The sequence below is a fragment of the Phyllostomus discolor genome, chromosome 8 (assembly GCF_004126475.2).
Source record: "Phyllostomus discolor isolate MPI-MPIP mPhyDis1 chromosome 8, mPhyDis1.pri.v3, whole genome shotgun sequence".
Classification (NCBI taxonomy): Eukaryota; Metazoa; Chordata; class Mammalia; order Chiroptera; family Phyllostomidae; genus Phyllostomus; species Phyllostomus discolor.
Genome location: NC_040910.2, coordinates 56,399,329 through 56,419,175, shown reverse-complemented (window position 1 = coordinate 56,419,175; position 19,847 = coordinate 56,399,329). Strand labels below are relative to the sequence as shown.

General features: G+C 53.7%; 3 protein-coding genes across 28 annotated transcripts in view; 1 reads left to right on the top strand and 2 right to left on the bottom strand.

The window, feature by feature from the left end:
• HNRNPM (heterogeneous nuclear ribonucleoprotein M) overlaps positions 1-1,085 on the top strand; it is a 43,897-nt gene extending 42,812 nt beyond the window's left edge. For all 19 annotated transcript variants that reach the window (XM_028519195.2, XM_036032714.1, XM_028519196.2 and 16 more), the window contains one exon: positions 662-1,085. In XM_028519195.2, coding sequence (XP_028374996.1) covers positions 662-825 — 164 coding nt within the window. In that variant the 3' untranslated portion in view covers positions 826-1,085. The remainder of the gene's footprint in view (positions 1-661) is intronic.
• PRAM1 (PML-RARA regulated adaptor molecule 1) lies at positions 849-9,032 on the bottom strand. Of its 2 annotated transcripts, XM_028521386.2 has the most exons (10): positions 8,747-9,032; positions 6,140-7,442; positions 5,989-6,055; positions 5,843-5,913; positions 3,267-3,324; positions 3,050-3,158; positions 2,742-2,904; positions 2,624-2,657; positions 2,497-2,531; positions 849-2,390 (listed from the first exon to the last, which is right to left on the bottom strand). In XM_028521386.2, the coding sequence occupies exons 1-10, from the start codon at positions 8,747-8,749 to the stop codon at positions 2,353-2,355; spliced, it is 1,881 nt and encodes a 626-aa protein (XP_028377187.2). In that variant the 5' UTR covers positions 8,750-9,032; the 3' UTR covers positions 849-2,352. The 2 variants fall into 2 exon arrangements, with proteins under 2 accessions (XP_028377187.2, XP_035888611.1); XM_036032718.1 differs by lacking the exon at positions 8,747-9,032 and having other exon boundaries at positions 6,140-8,728.
• A 4,374-nt stretch (positions 9,033-13,406) lies between these two features.
• Positions 13,407-18,521, bottom strand: ZNF414 (zinc finger protein 414). 7 transcript variants are annotated; one of them, XM_036032723.1, is made up of 8 exons: positions 17,736-18,036; positions 17,291-17,591; positions 16,882-16,989; positions 16,662-16,767; positions 15,786-16,129; positions 15,649-15,699; positions 13,834-13,945; positions 13,407-13,739 (listed from the first exon to the last, which is right to left on the bottom strand). In XM_036032723.1, exons 1-8 carry the CDS (start codon positions 17,778-17,780, stop codon positions 13,697-13,699), a joined length of 1,110 nt encoding a protein of 369 aa, XP_035888616.1. In that variant the 5' UTR covers positions 17,781-18,036; the 3' UTR covers positions 13,407-13,696. The 7 variants fall into 7 exon arrangements, with proteins under 7 accessions (XP_035888616.1, XP_028377734.1, XP_035888614.1 ...); XM_028521933.2 differs by lacking the exon at positions 17,736-18,036 and adding an exon at positions 18,385-18,521 and having other exon boundaries at positions 13,556-13,739; positions 13,834-14,007; XM_036032721.1 differs by lacking the exon at positions 17,736-18,036 and adding an exon at positions 18,385-18,520 and having other exon boundaries at positions 13,556-13,739; positions 13,829-14,007.
• Between the last annotated feature and the right edge of the window lie 1,326 nt (positions 18,522-19,847).

The following is a 19,847-nucleotide window of genomic DNA, read 5'->3' as shown; positions in this document are numbered from 1 at the left end:
AACTCTGATTTCAGAACTTTCCCCTGAGAAACCTTCCAAGATGTTGATTTAGGATGCTCTGGAGTTGTAGTTCCCTAGCACTGGCTACACTGTCATGTCCTTGCAGTCAGGGAAGTGTAAAGCCTTGTGTTTCTGTGGCTCTTCTGTGCATTTGTTTCCACAGTGCTTGACACATACTGGGATACTTAATCAGTGCTTGAATATCTGAAACTGCTTTCTAATTATTACACAGCTTATATTTGGACAGTGCAGAAGTGTCCATCATATTGGTGATGGCCTTGTAAATGCATTGGTGTGGTATATTGAAAACGAAGCCTCTGTAAAAATTTGCTTATAAAGTTAGATTCACGTAAACTTTCCCCTTTTGTTGGTCAGCTCTTCAAAGTGTAGAAGTCCTGCATTTGTAGCTGTCAGTAAGGCTTATCATGGGGCTTGTCAGATTGTTGACCTGTTGGCAGAAGAATGGCAATTGGGTTGAGAGCTGTTGTAGCTGGGTCCCAGCCACTGTGTTCTTGGGCGTTCATGCACCAGGCACCGGGGCCACTCTCCCTGTTAACTCAGCCAAAATTCACAGGTGATTTGGACCGAGTGGAGCCCAGACTGAGGCTGAGCTCTGGTTTGCCTGATGAGTTGTGGTCTCTTCTTTCCTCTCTGTGTCCAGGCCACGTGCTGTATGCTGACATCAAGATGGAGAATGGGAAGTCCAAGGGGTGCGGTGTGGTTAAGTTTGAGTCGCCAGAGGTGGCTGAGAGAGCCTGCCGGATGATGAATGGGATGAAGCTGAGTGGCCGAGAGATTGACGTTCGAATTGATAGAAATGCTTAAGCGGTTGCCTTTTTTAAACATCAATACCAGACCTCTGAATTTGTATTTTTTTCTTGTTAACCATTTTAATTTGTTGGCTGGATGTATAAAGATGTTTAAAAAATTCAGTTGCTTTTTGGGGTAATTTGAATTACTTTTTTAATGATTGGGGTTCCATTTGACTGTTTGCATTGAGATTGCAATGTGCGCAATTTTTTTTGTAGTTGTGGCATCTTGTTGACATCAAATATGACTTTGATAATAAATACCAGTTCCTGAAAGCTGCTTGCTTTTTTGTGTGTGTGTTGTGGGGCCACCACCCGAGGGTTGGGGGCAAGAAACAACTCATATCCTTTCTGCCCTCAGAGCTGTGAGCACCAAGAGCCTTATCGCCATTCTTCCTTGGCTGTGTGCCCTGCCGAGTTAGGAACTAACTCAGTGGAATATGAATCCTGAGTGAATTTGAATCCCTTGTGCTGGTGATGGAGCACTTGACTGTTAGCTGTCCTGAAAGTCGTCCAAGTCCCCTTCCTGTGCAGTTTCTGTGAGGGGCACAGACACTGCATCAGGTCCATTTCTAGGTTGGCTTCTGTTTTAGTCTGCCCTGGATGCTGTAACAAAAGTACTGCAAGCTGGGTGGTTTATAAACAACAGATTGATTTCTCATAGTCTGGAACCTGGGAAGTCCGAGGTCAAGATGGGCTGCCTTTATAAGGGCTTTAGTAAACCTAATTGCCTCTCAAATTGGACATTGGGAATCGGAGTGGAGGGATGCGAGGGACAAATATTCAGTTCATAGCATCTTTTCTTTGGTAAAACCATGCAGGGTGTGAGTTTCTGAGCATGTTTAGTCCTACAGAAGTTCAGGCTGAACTTGATACCTGGGCTCTGTCAGAACGGGGTTCCCCTGCCTCCCTGTCCCCCCACCACTGCTAAAATGTGACCACTTGGGCTAGGCAGTTGTTTTCAGCTGGTCACTGTGTTCATGTGTCTCTCTCCACCATGGCTGGCTGCTGATGGGGATCTGATCACACAGACACTCAAACCTTCAAGCCTAGCAGGGTACTAGTTTCTTGCTGCCCTCTCCCTGCCACACTTTCTCCTTCCTGGCTTTTATCCCTGAGGGGTGAGAACATGAAGGATGGGGTCAACCCCAAAGACCCCCAAGTGTTTGATCACGGCTCTACTGTGTGCCAATTGGGAAGGAAAGAAAAGCAGCAGTGATCACTTCAAAGGGGCTCTATGGTTCATGTACATGGTCAGGTGTGAGCCTTGGCATTTCTTTTTATTTATTGATTGGCAAGAGAGGAACATTGATTTTGTTGTCTCACTTAGTTATGAGTTGCATTCACTGGTTGCTGCTGCTTGTATGTGCAGCCAGGGGGTTGAACCCGCAGCCTTGGTATTCCAAGACAATGCTCTAACCAACTGAGCTACCCAGCTAGGGCAGCCTTGGCAGTTCTTTGACTTTCAAGCTGGGATCCAGGATTCCTGGGTTAGTGGGTGGTTGGGCTGGTGAGTTGTCCTGGGTCCACACACCTGCTGATCTTACTGTCCTCGAGGGAATGGTTGGCCTTCTAGAGGGTCTGCAGAAAAGGAAAGGCAAATTCCAGTGATTCCTCATAAGCAGATAGCAAGCAGCCCCCCGCTGGAAGTGGGGTTTTCTCCAACCTGCCCAGAGCATCTACGTACCCAGGAAGGCCACATCGTCATACACCTCTGTTTCCCTAGTGGAGAGCACAGTTGAGTCAGCAAAGATCACCCCTGGGTCCATTAACCCTCCCTACCCCCTCACCCTGCAAATCACAGCAGCACTCACAGGGGCAGCAGTGCTATTCTGGGCACATAGCCATCTGCAAAAAGAGTAGGCATGGGTGAATTCTTGGCTGGGCAGGGCAGGGCCTGTTTCCCCAGGGCAGCCAGCCCAGCTCACTCACACTTGCCCTTGGTGTCCCGGCAGAGCATCTCCTCCTTGTTGGTGAACTCAATAACCTCCAGGATCTCTCCACGCCGGATCCCCAGGTGCTTGCCACCCCCACGGCGTGTCTTGGCATTGGGGTCGATCATCATCCTTGTTTGAATCACGATCTCCCCCTCAAACTGGGGAGAGCATGTTAGATCTATGGCTATGCTGGCTTCCCACCCCGACCCCAGGGGCCTTGGTCAAGGGGACTGAGCCCAGCCCCCCCCCCCCCCCCCCCCCGCCCCCTCACCCCAGGGCTCTTGAGTAGCTTGGTGTTCACACCTTGAACTTCTTCCGGAACTCCCTCTCAGCTTTCTCCGCCTTCCGGATCTGCTTCAGGGCTTTAGGGTCCACAGGCAGCAACTGCTGTGGCTGGAGGGCCTTCTCCTTCCTGAGCTCCCCAAGGAATTGGGTACTTATGAGCAAGATGTACTCCTCAGGGGGTACCCTTCCAACACTGTCCCAGAGCTTATCCCCTCCCTGCTTTGCCTTGAGGTACCTGAGTTCAGGGTCTTGTGGTGGCTTCTTGGGGGGTTGCTGGATGGATGGCACTTCATCTGGGGGCAGTGAGAGCACCGATTAGGGCAGGGGCCATCAGCTTGGCCTCTCTTGACCCTGGTGGCTTCATCTTAAGTGAGTCTTCTGTCAGTTGTCTGGACATCCCCTCATTCTGGCCACACCCCCACCCCCGTCCTATCCACCCGTCCATCCTCTCCCCAGGCCTTTGTCCTGGGTTGTGAATTCTAATGGATGCCTCCCATTTTCTTAACTCCTGCCACAGGCTAGGCATGGCAAACACTGTTCACTTTCATTCATTTCAACCCTCATAACAACCTTATTCATGACAGTAGGCAATACTGTCGTTTCCAACTTGCTGATGAGGAAGTAAAAGGTTCTGAGAGGTAAAGTAATCTGCCCAAAGTCACCCTGGCGGTGGTAAGTAGTAGAGAGGCAGGATTTATTTGAATGCCTTAGAGGCCATTACATGCCTTGAGCAGGTTGGGTTGTGGGAATTGTAATGAGATTTGGGTCAAAAATGCAGCAAAAGCATTTCCTGTAGGCAAATGAAATCAGCCTCTGAGAAGTGGCTGATGGGGTGGGGTTCTTGAACTGACCTGGCTGATGATGTGACTGGACTGGGAGGTGTCTACCAAGGTGAGGCAGATTTCCTGGCAAGTGACCAGCCTTCTAGGTAGGAGGTGTTGGTCATGGGACTGACTTAACAGTGAAAGCCTCACAAACAGGTGAGTAAAGCCCCCAGCTTTTCACTGTTGTCTCTGAATGACTCCAAGCATCTTGACATTTCAGGCCAGCAGTCTCTTCCATTGAGGAACCCACTGAGGGTATTTTCCTGGTGCTCTCATCCCTTTAGACACTGGGGTTGCCTGCAGCCTCAGCCTGATGCTCAAATGATGGTGCCATTCAATACTCCCTCCAGCTGCTGCTACGTCTTCCAAAGGCTGCCCAGACCAGGGATGTTCACCCATCTGGAAGCAGTCTTCACAGGAGCGCCCAGGGTCCCTACAAACGCACTGCAGCACAGAGCACACCACTGGGCACTATGGTGTGGGTGGGCTTGGTGCACCTGTGGCCCAAGCTTCCTGGCAATGTGACCCAGAACAGGCCCTTTGGGAGAGGCAGGCTCCTGTAGGTGGCCTGCTTAGATCCTGGGAAAGAGCTGGGCCTGGTTCCCAGCTGTGTGGGGAACCTTGGCAGTGGAGCAGCTGCTTGTAGGAGTGAGGTGGAGAGTAGGAGGGTAGACTTGAAAAGGACATACTGACAGTAGGCTCCACACTGCCTCAAGAAGGGAAAGATAAGGGAATTTTGCAGTATTTGATTAGAATCTTGAGGAACAATTCAATGTAAGGACAGTGAGCAGAGGTGGAGATGTGCCTGATCTGGTTGGGGTTGGGGAACAGGGAAGTGTGGGCCAAGCCAGCAAGGATGCTGGAAGTTGAGTGTTCCTTTCCCCCCGCAGTGATCCCCCAGAGCACAGCCACAGAACTCCGCTGGAGCGGAAGCTAGAGAGGCCCTGTCAGGAAGCTCTGTGCTAACTGCTAATGGAAGGCTGTTGCAAGCAGCCTCTGGGGAAAGCCTAGGAGAAGCAGCCACAGAGGCAGCAGACATGGGTGGGGACTGCTAATGGGGAGGAAGAGGTAGTACCCTAAAGACACCCCTGGTGGAGGGTTCTCCCACATGAGGCCCTTCCGAAGCCAGGGAAGCATGGAAGCAGGGGGCCTGGGCTCCTGCATACTGGCAGTGTGAGCTGGGGCAGGTAGCTTCTCTGGTCGTCAAACTTCCACATCTTTAAAGTGGGCATGACAATGCCTTGGGCATGGGATTTTGCAGATTCCGTGACACACATGTAAAGTGCTGGTGTGGAAGCCATTTTTGTTTTCACTCAAGTTTGGCGAAGGCATTTAAACCTGGTGCTGGGCTGGAGGCATGGGCCTGATAAGCCAGTATACTGCTCTCCAGGAGCAGAGACTTGGCAGAAAGGAGAGAGAGAGAGAGAGAGAGAGAGAGAGAGACAGAGAGAGAGAGAGAGAGAGAGAGAGAGAGGTGTGAGGACCACACCCTATGTCCAGCCCACATCTTTTGAGTTCCAGGCCCAAGTCCATAGGCACCTCCAACACAAAGTTCTGTGAGAGAACCTGGCACCTTCCTTCTTCTGAACTCAGGGATGGCTTCACTTTTTACCCAGGTGCAAGGCTCCAAACTTGGGCCTCATCCATGCCAAGCTCGCTTGCTCCTTCTTGCCCCTGCATAATACGCTGCCAAGTCTTCTTGATACTCTTGACTTGACTTCCATTGTCATCTTGGGCCACACCTCTGCCCTGGCTACATTGAGCTCGCTGGCTCTTGGCCTCTGTGCTGCCAGTCACCACACTGTCCCACCCACCAGGAACTGATGTGACCCTACTGAAAGGGTGGTCCTTCCCTGCTTCCCCTCATACCGTTGGGGAGCTGGATTGGTGATCTGCCTTAACACCAGCAGTGTGGCAGAAAAGGCCCTTGCAACAAATGTATCCCAGGCACCCAGCCTGGCTGGGTCCACCCCCACCACCAACAAACCTTTGCCCTTGGGGCTGGGACTGGACTCTGTCGCCTCTACATCATCATACAGCTCGTAGATCTCTGGGTCCCTGCAGGGATATCTGAAATGAGGGCCTTGTTCAGCCAACGACCCTCGCCTGTGTCCTCTCACTCCCCACACTCACTTCTGGATATCCGTAGGCTGTGGGGCCCAGAAGTGGATTCCAGCAGAAGAGCGAGCCCTCCGCAGAGCTGTGGAAAGACAAGAGCAGGAGGGACGCTGGCACAGCCAGGGAGCCTCTGCCCCTCCTTTCGGCCTGGGGCACCCTGACCCACCTGTGGCTGCTGCTGCGGGCCTGTGAGAGCTCAGGACGTCCTTGAGGCCTGGTGGCCTTGGGGGTTTGACTGGAGGGGGTCCCAGGCTGCTGACTGGAGGCAGAGGTCTTTGCCGTGGTGTATAGCTGGGTTTGAGGCCTAGCTTTGATGCTCTACTGTGAGTGAGAACTGACCTCTGTTGCCTGGCTCCAAACCCAGGGCTCAGTGGGGACCTGGGGCTGGAGGCTACAACAGCCAACAGCAGTGAACTCTCGGAAACAGAGCCAGGCAGTGGGGGCTTTCTAGTAGGATCCCCAAAGAACTCCGCTTGAAGGGTCTTCTTGAGCAGAGCATTGGGCTCAGGCTGTGAGAATTTGCGGGGAGTCCCCCGGCCCCCAGGTTGCAGGAACTTTGGGGGGAGTAGGCTGACTTCGGGCTCTGAGGACGTCCTGGGGAGGCTGCCTAGCTTGTGCTGCAGGGGCTTAGCAGGTACTTTGAATTCAGACTGCCGTGGCCTCTTGGGAATCACACAGACCTCAGGCTCTGAGGATGTCCTGGTGAGGTCACCAAACTCAGGCTGCAGGGGCTTCTTGGGGAGGTCACTCAGCTGAGGTGGTGGGGTCTTTTTTGGAGAGGCACTGAGGTCAGGCTGTGAAAAGCTGGGGCGGGGCTCACTGGGCTCAGGCTTCCTGGGGGGCACCTGAGGCTGCTGGGGCTTTGTGAGGAACCCACTGAACTCAGGGTGTGGGGGCTTTTTTGGAAGGGTACTGAACTCAGGCTTTGGGGGCTTCGGGGTGGCCTCACTGAGCTCAGGCTGCCAGACCTTCCTAGGGGATGTACTGAATTCGTGTTCTGTGGGAGGCCTGGTGGGGTTGCCAAGGTCAGGCTGCAGGGGCTTCTGGGCAAGTGCACTGGGCTCCAGCTGCAAGGCCTTCTGAGGGGTCTCACTGACCCCAGGCTGTGGGGGCTTCCCAGGGAACGCAGTGGCCTCTAGCTGTGGGAACTTCTTGTAGACTTCACAGGACTTAGATTTGGAGGGCTTTTTGGGAAGATCAGCAAACTCGGGCTGCGGGGGCTTTTTTGGGAGATCAACAAACTCGGGCTGCGGGGGCTTCTTTGGCACCTCACTGAATTCGGGCTGCGGGGGCTTCTTCGGGAGATCAGTGAACTCTAGCTGCAGAGACTTCTTGGCAGGCTCACTGGGCTCAGGCTGTGGAAACTTCTTGAGGAGTTTCTTGAACTCAGGCTTTGGGGATAGTTCACTGATCCCAGGCTGAGAGGCCTGGAACTTTGCTTGAAGGCTCCGGAAGTCCTGATGGCTCCCCTGGGGGGATACAGGCAGGTGGGAACTGATCCACATGGGAGATGTAGAGAGACCCATGTGGAGACACATGGACATGGTCATAGATGCACACTGCCCCCTCGTGTTCTTTCAGTCGCCAGGTCTCCAGTCCCTTCTGTTCTAATTGCAAAATACATCTGGAATCCAGCTACTTCTGTCTGCAGGCAGCACTGTCACCCAACAGAGGCATCTTCTTGTTGCCTCCTCCCTGGACTCCTGCCCAGCCTCCACCTCTGATTAGTACCTTTACAGCAGCCAGCCGAAGCCTGTTAACCCTGAATTTCCAACCTCTTACATTGTTTTTTAAATGTGTGGGGAGTGACTTGGCTCATTCATCACTGTCCTCCCAGGGCCTGGCGCACATTAGGTGCTCAGTAAATATTTGTTGAAATAACACAGAGGGCACAAAGTCAGTGTAACAGTCACAGACTCCCATGCAGACACTTAGGAACCTGGAGGCAAATGTGGGTGCAGGGTTTCTTACAGTCCCAGATGCCTGTGTGGATGGCTAGGGACACCCAACAGTCAACATTGTCCATGAGAACTGGCAGGCAGGCCTCAGAGTACAGGCATGGTCAGGCATAAGGCCTCCTCTAGCACATGTAGTCTGTCCTCAATACAGTGCCTCACCATTGCTCAGACACAGGCACATGCACAAACTAGGCCAGACCTGTTTTGATGACAAGTTCACTGGAGGTGGCCCTGCCATAGGTCCCCTGGCCCTGGCTTCACCTGGGGTCAAGGAGATGGCGGGAGGGAGGGGAAGGTCAGAAAGAAATGCATGGCCTCTCCCCCTGCTTGTGCTTCTTTTCCAACCAGAGATAGTGAAAAAAGACGGCAACTCCTGCTTGAAGTGCCTCTGTAAAAGGCCTCCTACCTCCAGTGGGTTGGAGCAAGGGCTCCCAGGTGACCCACAGGGCCAGAAGGTCATGCCTAGGGTGACTGGCTGGGGTGGGGACAGGCAGTGGGTGCCTAACCCACTTTGTTACTCACAGGAAGCCCCTGTGCTCACCCTGGCTGTCTGTTACCAGGTTGCTGTTCATGCTCACCTGGGGGGAAGGGAGTTGGTTTGAGCAGTCCCACCAGTCCCCCTTAAAGAGTCGCAAGCTCAGTCTGTCCCAGAGGTGTGTCTTAGCCACTTCCCACCTCTGGGCCTTTGTGTGGGTCATTTCTGTTTCCCAGATGGTTTTTCTCTGCTGCTGCACTCTTGGAATATGCCCCCATTTCCACCCACGACACCCCTTGCTTCCAGCCAACGGGGGCTCCCCAAGGGCTTGGGGACTCACCATAGCGGCAGGCAGGTGATCACAGTGAGAGTGGAACTGAGCTGGGGCTGCTGCTTTCAGGAAGTGGATGTGGCTTCTGCTCCACAGGCCCCAGGGTAGAGAGGGCAGAGGAGGAAGAAGAGGAGGCGGGGACAGCCTGGGCTTGTCCTCAGGTCCTGTCCAGAACCTCTTGAGTTTCTGATCTGCCTGCTACTGTGTCTGCACTTTATGCATTGGAGGTCAGCACATTTATAACAGTCATTGGTTTCTTGGCTCTCTGCTGTTCTCCTCCCCCTCAGTTCCACCACATGCCCTGTAAACCTCTGGGCCCCAGGGAGGACTTGGCGCCAAACCCTGAGGAACTCCTGCCAACAGAGGCAGGCTGAGGCCACCTTTTGCCGGGGCCTCCACAGGGCGGGGGGATGGGGGTCATTCTCAGTGGAGAAGGGGTATAGTCTGCTTTGGGTGGGAGACCCCGGTGTCCTGCAAGTGTGGTGGGCAAGGCCCTTTTGCTCCTCCTTACCTCATCTGCCCTCCCCATTTCAACATTTCCTTGTCCACTTCTCAGCTCTGAGCAGGACTTCCCTATTGCAGGGGCAGATGTCACATGGGGCCGTGGATGGCCAACTGGGATGGCAGATTTGGGTGGGGTGGGTAGGTGGCGAGTGTCCAAGACCTTGGCCCAGGATGGGGAGGGAGTCTGAGGACACCCCGGTTCCCAGGGCACAGAATGTGGGTGAAAAATTGAGACAGTTGGGAGGCCAGTGAAAGGGGTGATGGTAGTGAGCAAAGACAAGCGCAGTCAGGATGTGGGGCCCAGCCTGATGAGACCCTGGGAGGCCAGCCCACTGGCAGAGGGCAGAGCCCTGTTTCTCAGCTTGGCTGTGTGCTCGAGGAAGTTACAGAGACAGCTCCTGGAGATTCTGACTTAATTGGTCTGGGTGTGGCCACTCCTAGACACTTGCTGGGCAACTCTAATGTGCAGCCAGCTAATTGAGAAGCGCTGGTGGCCATGGGGCACCAGCAGTCCCCATTGTTCAAATGAAGGTTTGCCTCCATTCAGTGGATGGGCCTCACATTCTGCAACATCCCAGGTGATGCCCTTGTTGCTGGTCTAGGCTCACACCTGGAGTAACAAGGACACAGGAAGATCCAGTTGAGAACAGGGAAGGAGGGACTTTGTCTTGAGGACCTGCATTCTCAGCAGGAGCCCTTCTTTTTTGCCTGCCCTTCCAGGAGGCTGCAGGCCCTGACTGGAAATGTCTGCCTATCTGCATGTCTGCTTTGACTCTGGAACCTCTGTGCCTGTGCACCCCTGTCCCTGCACAGACATGCTCCCTCAGTCACATTCCCAGATGTAGGTCCCCGTCTGAATGGGGGTCCCAGGAGGGCAAGGATGGTGAGGTCTGGGCCTCTCTAGGTCTCCAGGACCAGGCTGGTCACAGACTGAGCCTCCCATGGTTCTGTGAGTGAGGGAAAGAATGAATGAAAGAACAAGGGCTGATTGGCTGAGGGCATAAAATGTAAGCTAAAGGACTGAATGAATGACCACAGTGACTCTCGACTCTCGAGGCTCTGTGAAGGCTACTGGGTGTGGACAAACCCAGTGCAGAACTCTGAAGTTTGGAAAGTCCCTCCTTGGATGAGCCCCTGCAGGGCATAATCTGGGCATGGTCCCCAGGGGGCATATGACCCCCTCTCGTCTTTGTGTTTTGTCCCTTTCTGGAGGCTTGAAGCAGTGAATAAGGGGCCGGTGGCTGCATCTGGAGCTATGGAACTGGAAGCTTGGAGAAATGAGCTGGGTCCAGGGTCTGCCTCGGGGAGCTGAGGATGTTGGAAGGGGTTTGTTGAGGTGAATGTGTGGGACTTGGCAGTCCAGGGAGGGAAGCCACTGGGTTCCAAGTGCACGTGGGGAGCAGGAGCTAGTGCTCCCTGTCCCTGCATAAGTTGGTGCTGCCCTAATGTGGGGGGTTGGGGTTGCAGCCTTTGGTACAGCCACATGTGGCCTGAGAGCAGCAGGAGGGCTGGGCATGTGGGCAGCTGAGGATCAGGAGCTGGGGATGGGATGGGTGCTAGGGCCCAAATCAGGAGCCTTCACCTCCCCTCTCCCAGTCCTGGGTGAGAGTAACTGAGGGGGCACTCCCAGTGATGGAGTTGGTGCTAGACCACTGCCTGGCAGTGGACGGGTACCAGGCACACCTCAAGGGCACTTGGCTCACCTGTTCAACATGAAGCTGCAGTCTCTGGACCCACCTGCCTATGTTGGGGCAGTTGTACAAGGCAAGTGCTGGCCTTGATCAGCAGGCTCCTCTCATTCTTCCTCAGACTGACGCTCCTGGGCATCCTCTGCTGGGCCCAATAGGACTCAGCTTTCAGGCATGCTGGAGTTGGGATAAGGTAGGGGAACCATCTGTGGGGTCATAGTTTGGCCAGAGGTAGGGCAGGGGCTGCAGGAGCCTAGAAGGGACACTGGGAGCAGTAATGCTTCTCAGGCACATAAAGTTGGATATGAGTTGGGAGGGGTGAAGGAGGAGGTAGTTTTAGAAGTGGGCAGCAGCCCACATCAGGTTGTGGTGACCTGGCTCCATAGGCCTCAGGGCAGCTTCCACAGGCTCTGGAGGGCAACAGGAGCTGTGGACCCTTTGTACTCATGGGAGGGGTGGCTGTACCCATGTAGGTGATGAGGTGGGGGTAGGGGCGTATCTGGACCAAAAATGGCCCTGGGTCTCTCTGGAAAGTCTGGGAAGTGCCATCACCTAGATCTGGGGGTGGCTGAATGAAGGACTTGATGGGAAAGGAAAACTACTCGGGGCTGGCAAACCCCTGTATCCTAAAGATGAGTTGGGGACCTAGGGAACCTGGACCACTAAATCTTGTCCCTGGAGATGCAGGAAAAAGGGAGAATGCCTTTGGGGCCCTGCTACCTGGGTTTTCTCATAGGTAGTAACCATGCCCAGCTTCCAAGGTGGTGTGGAATCAGCAAATGATTTGGAACTGGGCCTGGCTAGAGTCATGGCTCACCTAACTTACCCTCCTGGCCTAACCTTTTGTATCTGTAAAACAGACCCCTCGCCCTGGCTGGTGTGACACAGTGGATTGAGTACTGGCCTGTGGACCAAAAGGTTACCTGTTTGATTCCCAATTAGGGTACATGCTGGGTTGCAGGCCAGGTCCCTCGTTGAGGGCGTGAGAGACAACTACACATTGATGTTTCTCTCCCTCCCTTCCCCTCTAGAAGTAAATAAATAAAATCTTAAATAAAAACCCCAGGCCCCTTGACCCTGCCCATCTCCTCCTGAGGTTCTTGAACAGGTCCAGGTAGCCATGGGGTTTGGTGGCCAGAAGGATGTGAAGACCCCTCCCTCTCTCCCCAGTCCCTCTTTGAATCCTCAGGAGGACTCCAGGGTGACCATCATAACACCCATTTTAATGGATGAGGCAGTTGAGAAGTAGGGAGGCTGAGTCTCCTCCCCAGTGCCACACAGTCATGGTTCCAAGGCTTCTAGTTTGGAAATGGGGAGTGCAGGGGCCCTGGAGCCCCATCCCTTGATGGCACATCGAGCCCCACAGCTGGTACTGAGTAGCAACCACCTCAACAGGGGCCTGGGGGTGCTTGTTCACAGGATGTCTGTATTCCCCAGGAGGCAGAGGAGAAGGAAGGAGATGGTTGGTGGGGCCCTGGGAAGGCATGGGGAGGTTTAAGATGAGGCTTCTGGGCTACCAGGGCAGGCTCTTCATTTGGGATGCTGTGGGAGCCACTGAAGGTTATTGTAAGGGGAGAGGCACAATCAGAAAAGACTGGTTTTCAGGGGTCTTCAGACTGGGGGAAGGGTGGGGAAAATTGCTTCAGGTGCCCCAGGAAGGGGAGAGGGTGAGACATGGGCTAGGGTACTGTGAGGCTGGAAGCCAGGAACACATGGGATTTCCATACCCAGAAGCTGGGCCCACAAAGTTTTGGTGGCAGCAGGGCTGAAACAGCAGCATGGCCAAACCCTGGCCTGAGTTTGAACCCTAACTCAGGCCTGATTCCCACGAAGAAAAGGAAGAGGGGGACCAGAATGGGGAATGGGTAAAGAGAGAAGGGAGCCCAGGCTCCCCAGGGCTTACCTTGACCCATTCTCCTCCTCAGAGCTGGGGCAGAGGGAGGATGCAGCAGGACAGGATGAGGCCCAAGTTCCAGCCTGCCAGTGCCCTGATTTGGTGCCTCAGCCCTGCCCTACAGAGAGGCAGCCCTACCATCCTTTCCCCTCCCTGTGAGTCACCATTGGTCTTGGGTCCTGGGGGTCTCCAGCTGAGTCAGTCCCAGCACTTTCTCAGGATCAAGCCTCCCTGCCTGTGTTCCCCATGGATGCTTAGTAGTTTAAATGGAAGGCAGGAAGGCAGGGAGGGAGGGAGGGGAAGGAGGGGAAAGAAAAAAGAAAAGAAGCCCTGGCTGGTGTGGCTCAGTGGATTTAGCACTGGCCTACGAACCAAAGGGCCACCAGTTTGATTCCCGGTCAGGGCACATGCCTGGGTTGCAGGCCAGGTCCCGAGTAGGGGGCACACAAGAGGCAACCACACATTGTTGTTTCTCTCCCTCCCTTCCCCTCTCTCTATAAATAAATAAATAAATAAATAAATAAAATCTTAAGAAGAAAAACAAAAGAAAGCAAGCTGCCAGGTGGACAGTGAGCAGTACTGAGCTGGAGAATAGGTCCCATGTTGAGGTGACAGGGGAGGTGGGATACAGGTAGATGGTGATGGGAGGCCTGCCCTCTCCCAAGTTGGGTGGGGGCACCCAAGACTGCTAGGTAGGCTGCTGTGCATTAGAGGGCAAGGGACACAGCACAGGCCAGTTCATTGTGCCTTTTATTGTCCCCCCACCCCATCCATTTCAGGCCCCCCTAAAATTACAAAACTACCCACACCTCATGACCTCTATGACCTCTGTGCAGCAGGGTTCAGAACGGTGAGAAAACTGGACACTCCCCTTCAGAGAGCAGCAACGACATCTTGGGTGCAAGCGGGGCCCGTTCTGGGTGGGGCAGAGGAGGAGGCACTTGAGCCTCAGTCCATCCCTTACTTTGGGGGTCCCTCGTCCTCCCTATCCCAGCACTCCCAAACCTTACCCGCCGGGGCCTCGGGTTGTGGCTGCTGGGGCACCGAGGCCACGGGGGCGGTAGGGCGGTGGTCCTCCAGGTGTAGGGTCATGGCGGGGCGAGAGGCCGTGGAGAAGGCGCACTGCATGCACGAGTAGCGGCCACGCGTATGCTCCCACAAGATGCGGCTTGGGGCCACATGCCCTGCGGGCAGGTGGGCCCCTGTCAGTCCTGGCCCCAGCCCAGAGGTCGTGTCCACCCAGAGGATGGTGGTCATGGGCAAGAGCGTTTCGGACCCTTCCCCACCTCCCCATCAGCTCACGGGTGTTGGAGGGTCTGGCCTGGCTTCCCCCAGGTGTGTTCCCCCTGGAATTGGGGACATTCAGTTTGACTTCTGTGTCCCCCATTCCCATCCTCAGAACGCCCGCAGAGCACAAGCTTTACACCAATGAAGGCGCAGGCTAGTAATTTTTAAGGAAAAAATCCTGTATTTCAGGGCTGGCACTACTGCTTTCTAGTATTGGGTTGGCCAAAAAGTTTGTTTTTCACCAATAACATTATTGAACAACATATTCACTGTTTCTGTTCCACTACCTTCTGCCACCTTTCAGGCACCTTCATAATTCCGTCTTCCCAAAACTTTTTATCTTTTTGAGCAAGGAACTGTTCCAGGTACCTTTTGCAATCTTCTAGGGAATTGAAATTTTTTCCGTTAATAAAATTCTATAAAGGCCAAAATAAATGGAAGCCCTTAGGTGCAATATCTGGTGAATACCGTGGATGAATCAGAACCTCCCCGCCAAGCTTTAACAGTTTTTGCCTGGTCATCAAAGAAACATGTGGTCTTCTGTTATCCTGATGGAAGATTACTTGTTTTCTGTTGACTAATTCCGGATTCTTTTCATCCAATGCTGCTTTCACTTTGTCTAATTGGGGTCAGTACTTATTGGCATTAATCATTTGGTTTTCTGGAAGGAGCTTGTAATAGAGAACTCCCTTCCAATCCCACCGTATCACAGTATCACCTTCTTTGGATGAAGACCGGACTTTGGTGTGGTTGTGGTGGTTCATTTCACTTGTCCCATGATCTGTTCTGTTCCACATTATTGTAAAGTATCCTTTTCACCACCTGTCACAATTTGTTTTAAAAATGGAATGTTTTTGTTCCATTTAAGTAGAGAATTGCATGTGGAAATATGGTCAAGAAGGTTTCTTTCGCTTAACTTATGTGGATCCCAAACATCAAAGCAATGAACATAACCAAGCTAGTGCAAATGATTTTCAACACTTGATTTGCCTATTTGAGTATGTTGGCTATCTCCCATGTGGTGTGATGTTGACTGTTCTCAGTTAATGTCTTGATTAGATCTCTATCAACTTCAACTGGTCTACCTGACCATGGAGCATCATCATCCAGTGAGAAATCTCCAGCACAAAACTTCACAAACCACTTTTGACACATTTGATCACTCATAGCACCTTCTCCATACACTACACAAATCTCTTTTTAGTTGTATTTTTACCTTTCTTGAAATAATAAAGCATAATATGCATAATATAAAAGCATAATATGAAAATGTTGCTTATTTTCTCTCATCAATATTAAAATTACACAAAAATTCATCAATTTTTATAAGTTTTTTAAAATGCATGCTGATATGACAGCTGTCAGAATACAATCTAACAGAATTGTTTCAAATGAAGTTAAAAACAACTAAGTGCTACTAGAACCATCTTACAGGGAAATAACCCAAACGAACTTTTTGGCCAACACAATCTCCTAGGCCCGGCAGAGTACAGGACAGAAACCCTCAACATCCCGCCCTGGTGGTCACCTGCACGCACCTGAGGGCGCATCGGAGCCGCCCTGGGGTCTCCGAGGACTGCCTCCTGCACCTGCAGTGAATGGACGGGGTCAAGATCAGAATTCAGCAAAGGCAGAGCCCATCCCACCCTTCTAGCGGTCCTGCCACTACACTCACCTTGGCTCTTTTTCCACACGGCAGCGCTGGAGGCTGGCAGCCCAGGTGCAGCGGCCAGGAAGGGGCGCAGGCGTGGGGGGCTTAGGTCAAAGGGTGTGGGGTTCAAGTAGGGCAGGAAGGGCCCAGTGGGGGCAGGGGCGGGAGTCATGAAGGGCTCGAGAAGCGGAAACTGCAGGCTGGGCGCTGATGCAGGATCAGACTCCAGGGGGCGTTCCGGCGCAGATGGCTCCTTGTCGAGGGCTGGGGGTGGTGGTGGGGCTGGGCTCTGCCCTTGCTCGGCGCAAACATGAAGATGCTTGAAGAGTGAGCGGTGTGTGCGGAAGCGCAGAAGGCAATTCTCACACCTGGGGTGGGCACAGGGCTGGGCTGGATCTCCGGGGGACCAAGGATGAGCCTACAGGATGCTACCTGGGGACCCGCCTAGAGAGTGTGGTAAGGGAGCCCCCATCCAAATCAGATCCCCTACCTGGGGGGCAGGAGCTTGCCCTAAGCACCCCCCTACTGTGGTCGCAACCCTTCTAGACTCCTCCTCAAGGGAGCCCTGGGAAAACGAGGATGAGGTCTCAATTTTCATTCAGACGATCAACTTTCCTCTTGGGGGTGAGACTGGGCGGAGCCATACCCACGTGAGCCACCCCCCCTTCCAGTCTCCTGGACTTGGCCCTAGGTACCAGTCTCCCTAGTGCAGATAAGGGCAGGGCTTGCCCACAGTCACACATCCACTTCCAGGTCAACCCCGCCCCCCCCCCCCCCTGCTGCCCCCTACCAGAAAATGGAAGGGCCTGGACCCCAGGTACTGGCTGCCACACCAGGAGCAGGAAGAGCTGCCTGGGGCCTGGTCAAGGAGGACCAGAGGTTGGGTGGTCAGGGTCTCACTTGAAGTAGCGATTGGGTTTGTAGTGCAGCTTGCCATGGGCCACCAGTTCCTGCATGCTGGGGAAAGTCTCCGTGCAGCTCAGGGCCGAACAGCGGAACAGCTTGCCTGGCAGGGCAGGGGTGGAGGACAGAGGAGTGGGGTGGGGTGGCCAAGGGTCAGCCTGGGAACTTTGTCTGCCTCCCACCCTAATCTGCCTCTCACCCCCTACCCTTGTCCTACCTTCCAGGGACTGTGTGGGTGGGCAATGGGTGCGAAGATGCTGTGCCAAGTCACGAATGCTGGGGAAACTGAGGCAGCAGCCAGGGCTAGAGCAGGGTATCTGCTTTCCTACAGGATATACAGAGCAGGGTCGCCCATCCTTCCTGCCTGCTCCCCCCACCCCCCCACCCCCAAGTTTTCCAGGGCTCTGCACCAGAGAGGCATTTACCCTATGGTTTCCTACTGGGCCCTTTACTATCTGCCTCCTTCACCAGACTCTGCTGCCATAAGGGCAGGGGCTGAGTTGGCCTGGCTCATCACTTGGTGCTCAGTAAATGGCAATTCTCTCTAGATAAGCCCCAAGTATGCAGGTACTCTGCACTCCTCACTCCAGGCCTGTGACCCCACAGAAGGCCCCATCACAGGTCACCTGGTGGTGGGCGTCGCCTGGGAGGCCGAAGGTCCTCATTGGTCCCGGAGACTGTGCTGGTTGAGCCAAGGCCAGGTTGTTCACTGTCTGGAGCTGAGGAGGAACCTTGCTGGGCCCCTTCAAGCCCTCCATGGTCCCACACTGGGAGTGTGGCTGTCTGGTCCGGACCGGACTCCTCCCCCATTGAGAAAGAGGTAGCTGCAGCAGTCACACCTGGGGATAACACTTCCTTGCCAGTCTCACTGGAGCTGGGCTCTGCAGTGGCCAGCATGTCTGGGCTAAGCCCAGAGGGTTCCTCCTCCTGGTGGAAGAAAGAGGTGGGCAGAACCCTTATGGGCCCAGAGTCTGCTGGGGTCAGCCAGGAAATCCCCCATCCCCAAGGCTGTAGTGCATTGCTGAAGCAGCAAATGCCCTCGAGATATTAGCCCCCACCCTAAGGAGTTACCATCAAGGGAGGGCAGGGTTTGAGTGTGGACTGAGTTCCTGCCATTTATCTCCATCCCCAAGCAAGGAGCTAGTTGGGAAGTGTTCCAAAAGTAGAAAGGGACATCTGTCAGGAACTGCCCATTTCAAAGCAGCAGCCTCTCCCGCAACTTGGGAAACGAGGGAAGCCCCCCTATTCGGTAGGGGTGTGGCCTAGGGAGAGTGGGCGGAGCAAATGCTGTGAAGGCGGAGCTCTGGACAGGATAGGGCTAGGAAGATGCCGGTGGGGCCGGGGTGCCCAAGTGGATTGTATATATATATATATATATATATGTGTGTGTGTGTGTGTATATATATATATATACGTATATACACATATATATACACATATATATACAACCCCCCTCGGGGCTACAGCTGTGCAGGCAAACTTGAAGAGGCTGGAGGACCGGTTGCAATTAGGCCAGGGGCGGAGCCCGAGCCCTGTGGGCGTGGCCCAGTCGAAGTCCGGCCCGGAAGTGGGGGGTAGGGCGCTCGCCGAGTGACAACTAGCGGCGGGGCGAGTGCCAGGGTGTGGGGGCGGGGTCAGCTGTAGGGTGTGTGCGCGACAGGACCGCTCCCCGCCAGCCCTCGCTGGCTCACCGTTCCCTTGTCCCTGGTGCCACGCTCACCATCCTCGGCCGGATTAGGCCTCCTGTTCCCGCAGCTCCTGCAGCTCCAGCTGAGGCTGTGGCGAGTCCCTGGGCGCCCAGGACTCGCGCTCACGTCAGCGCCATTTTCCGCCTTCAAGCTCTCGCGAGAGCGTGGGGGTTCTGCGCACGGCGCTCCGTGAGGAGGCGGGGCCTGGTAGCTAGGGTTCTCTTGGATCTTAGAAGGAGCTCCGGCGGCGAACTTGGAAGCCAAGGGCCACGGCAGTTTTAAGAGTGTGAGTGCTGAGTCCAGACTGGTGTGGCTCAGTGAGTTGGGCGTCCTCCGCACACCGAAAAGTCGTCTGTTTCCCGGGTCGGGGAACGTACCTGGATTGGCATCAGGCTCCCGCTAGGGGGCGTGCGGTAGCAACCGAACTCGCCCAACGATGTTTCCCTCTTTTTCCCTCCTCCCTTTTCATCTCTCTAAAACTAATAAAATCTTAAGAAAAAAACCTGTGCGCTGAGATCTGGGATTAAAATCTATCCTGGCCTATGTATTCGCCTGCAAAATGAGCATCTTCATCCCCTTCGGTTCTGTCACCAGCCCTGGAAAGGCGATTCTCCTTTTTGGAAAAGGTGATGTTCAGTGGGCAGCCTCTTTGGAAAAAAAAAATTGGCAATGGCCGTCAAAATTTTCAGTGCATTTAGTTCTGAAATTGGAGTGGGTCCGTTGTAATAGCTAAGGGCTAAAAGTAATCTGTCAGGAGAGGTGTGTTTCCAGGAGGATGGCACTGGTGACCTGACATGAAATGAGTCACCATCCAACCTAATGTGTGCTAGGTTCTGGGGGACTCAGACGAACAGCACCGACAAACATCCCTGTCCCCTAGGGCCACTTACATTTTAAAATGGGGAAACAACATAAAAAGACAACAACAAATACAGGAAATGGCCTTAGATTTTATTAAGTGCTACAAAGAAAAAAAAAGAAGAATGTGATAGTGCTGGGTCAGGGAAGCCTCTGTGAGGTGATTTTTGAGCTGTTGCCTGATAGGAAGGCATGAGTCATTGGAAGGTGATAGGGGCAGAGCACTCTGGAAAGAGTGGGTAGTAGCTGGTGCCAATGTCCTGAGGTGGGAAGGGAAAGGAAGGGAAGGGGAAGGGAAGGGAAGGGACAAGTTTGTCTTTTTCAAGGAACAGTGTGGTCAGTGGATGCTGGAGCAGAGTGGAGGCAGGGTGTGGAGGTCAGAAAGTGAAGATGGTGCTGGGAGAGTCATACAGGGTCTTGTGAACTGTGGAGAGAGGACTGTGGTTTCTATTCTAGACCCTGATGAGTTTCCAGTTAGGGAAGGTACACCATCTGATCCCTGGCAGTCTTTTGGAAAGCAGGCTATTGAGGGACAGTGAAGTGGATCTTTGATATAAGCTCTATAATACATTATTTAACCATTCAAGAGGTGTCTGTTGAGTTCTAAGCAACTGTAGACTATATGCAAGGTAATTCC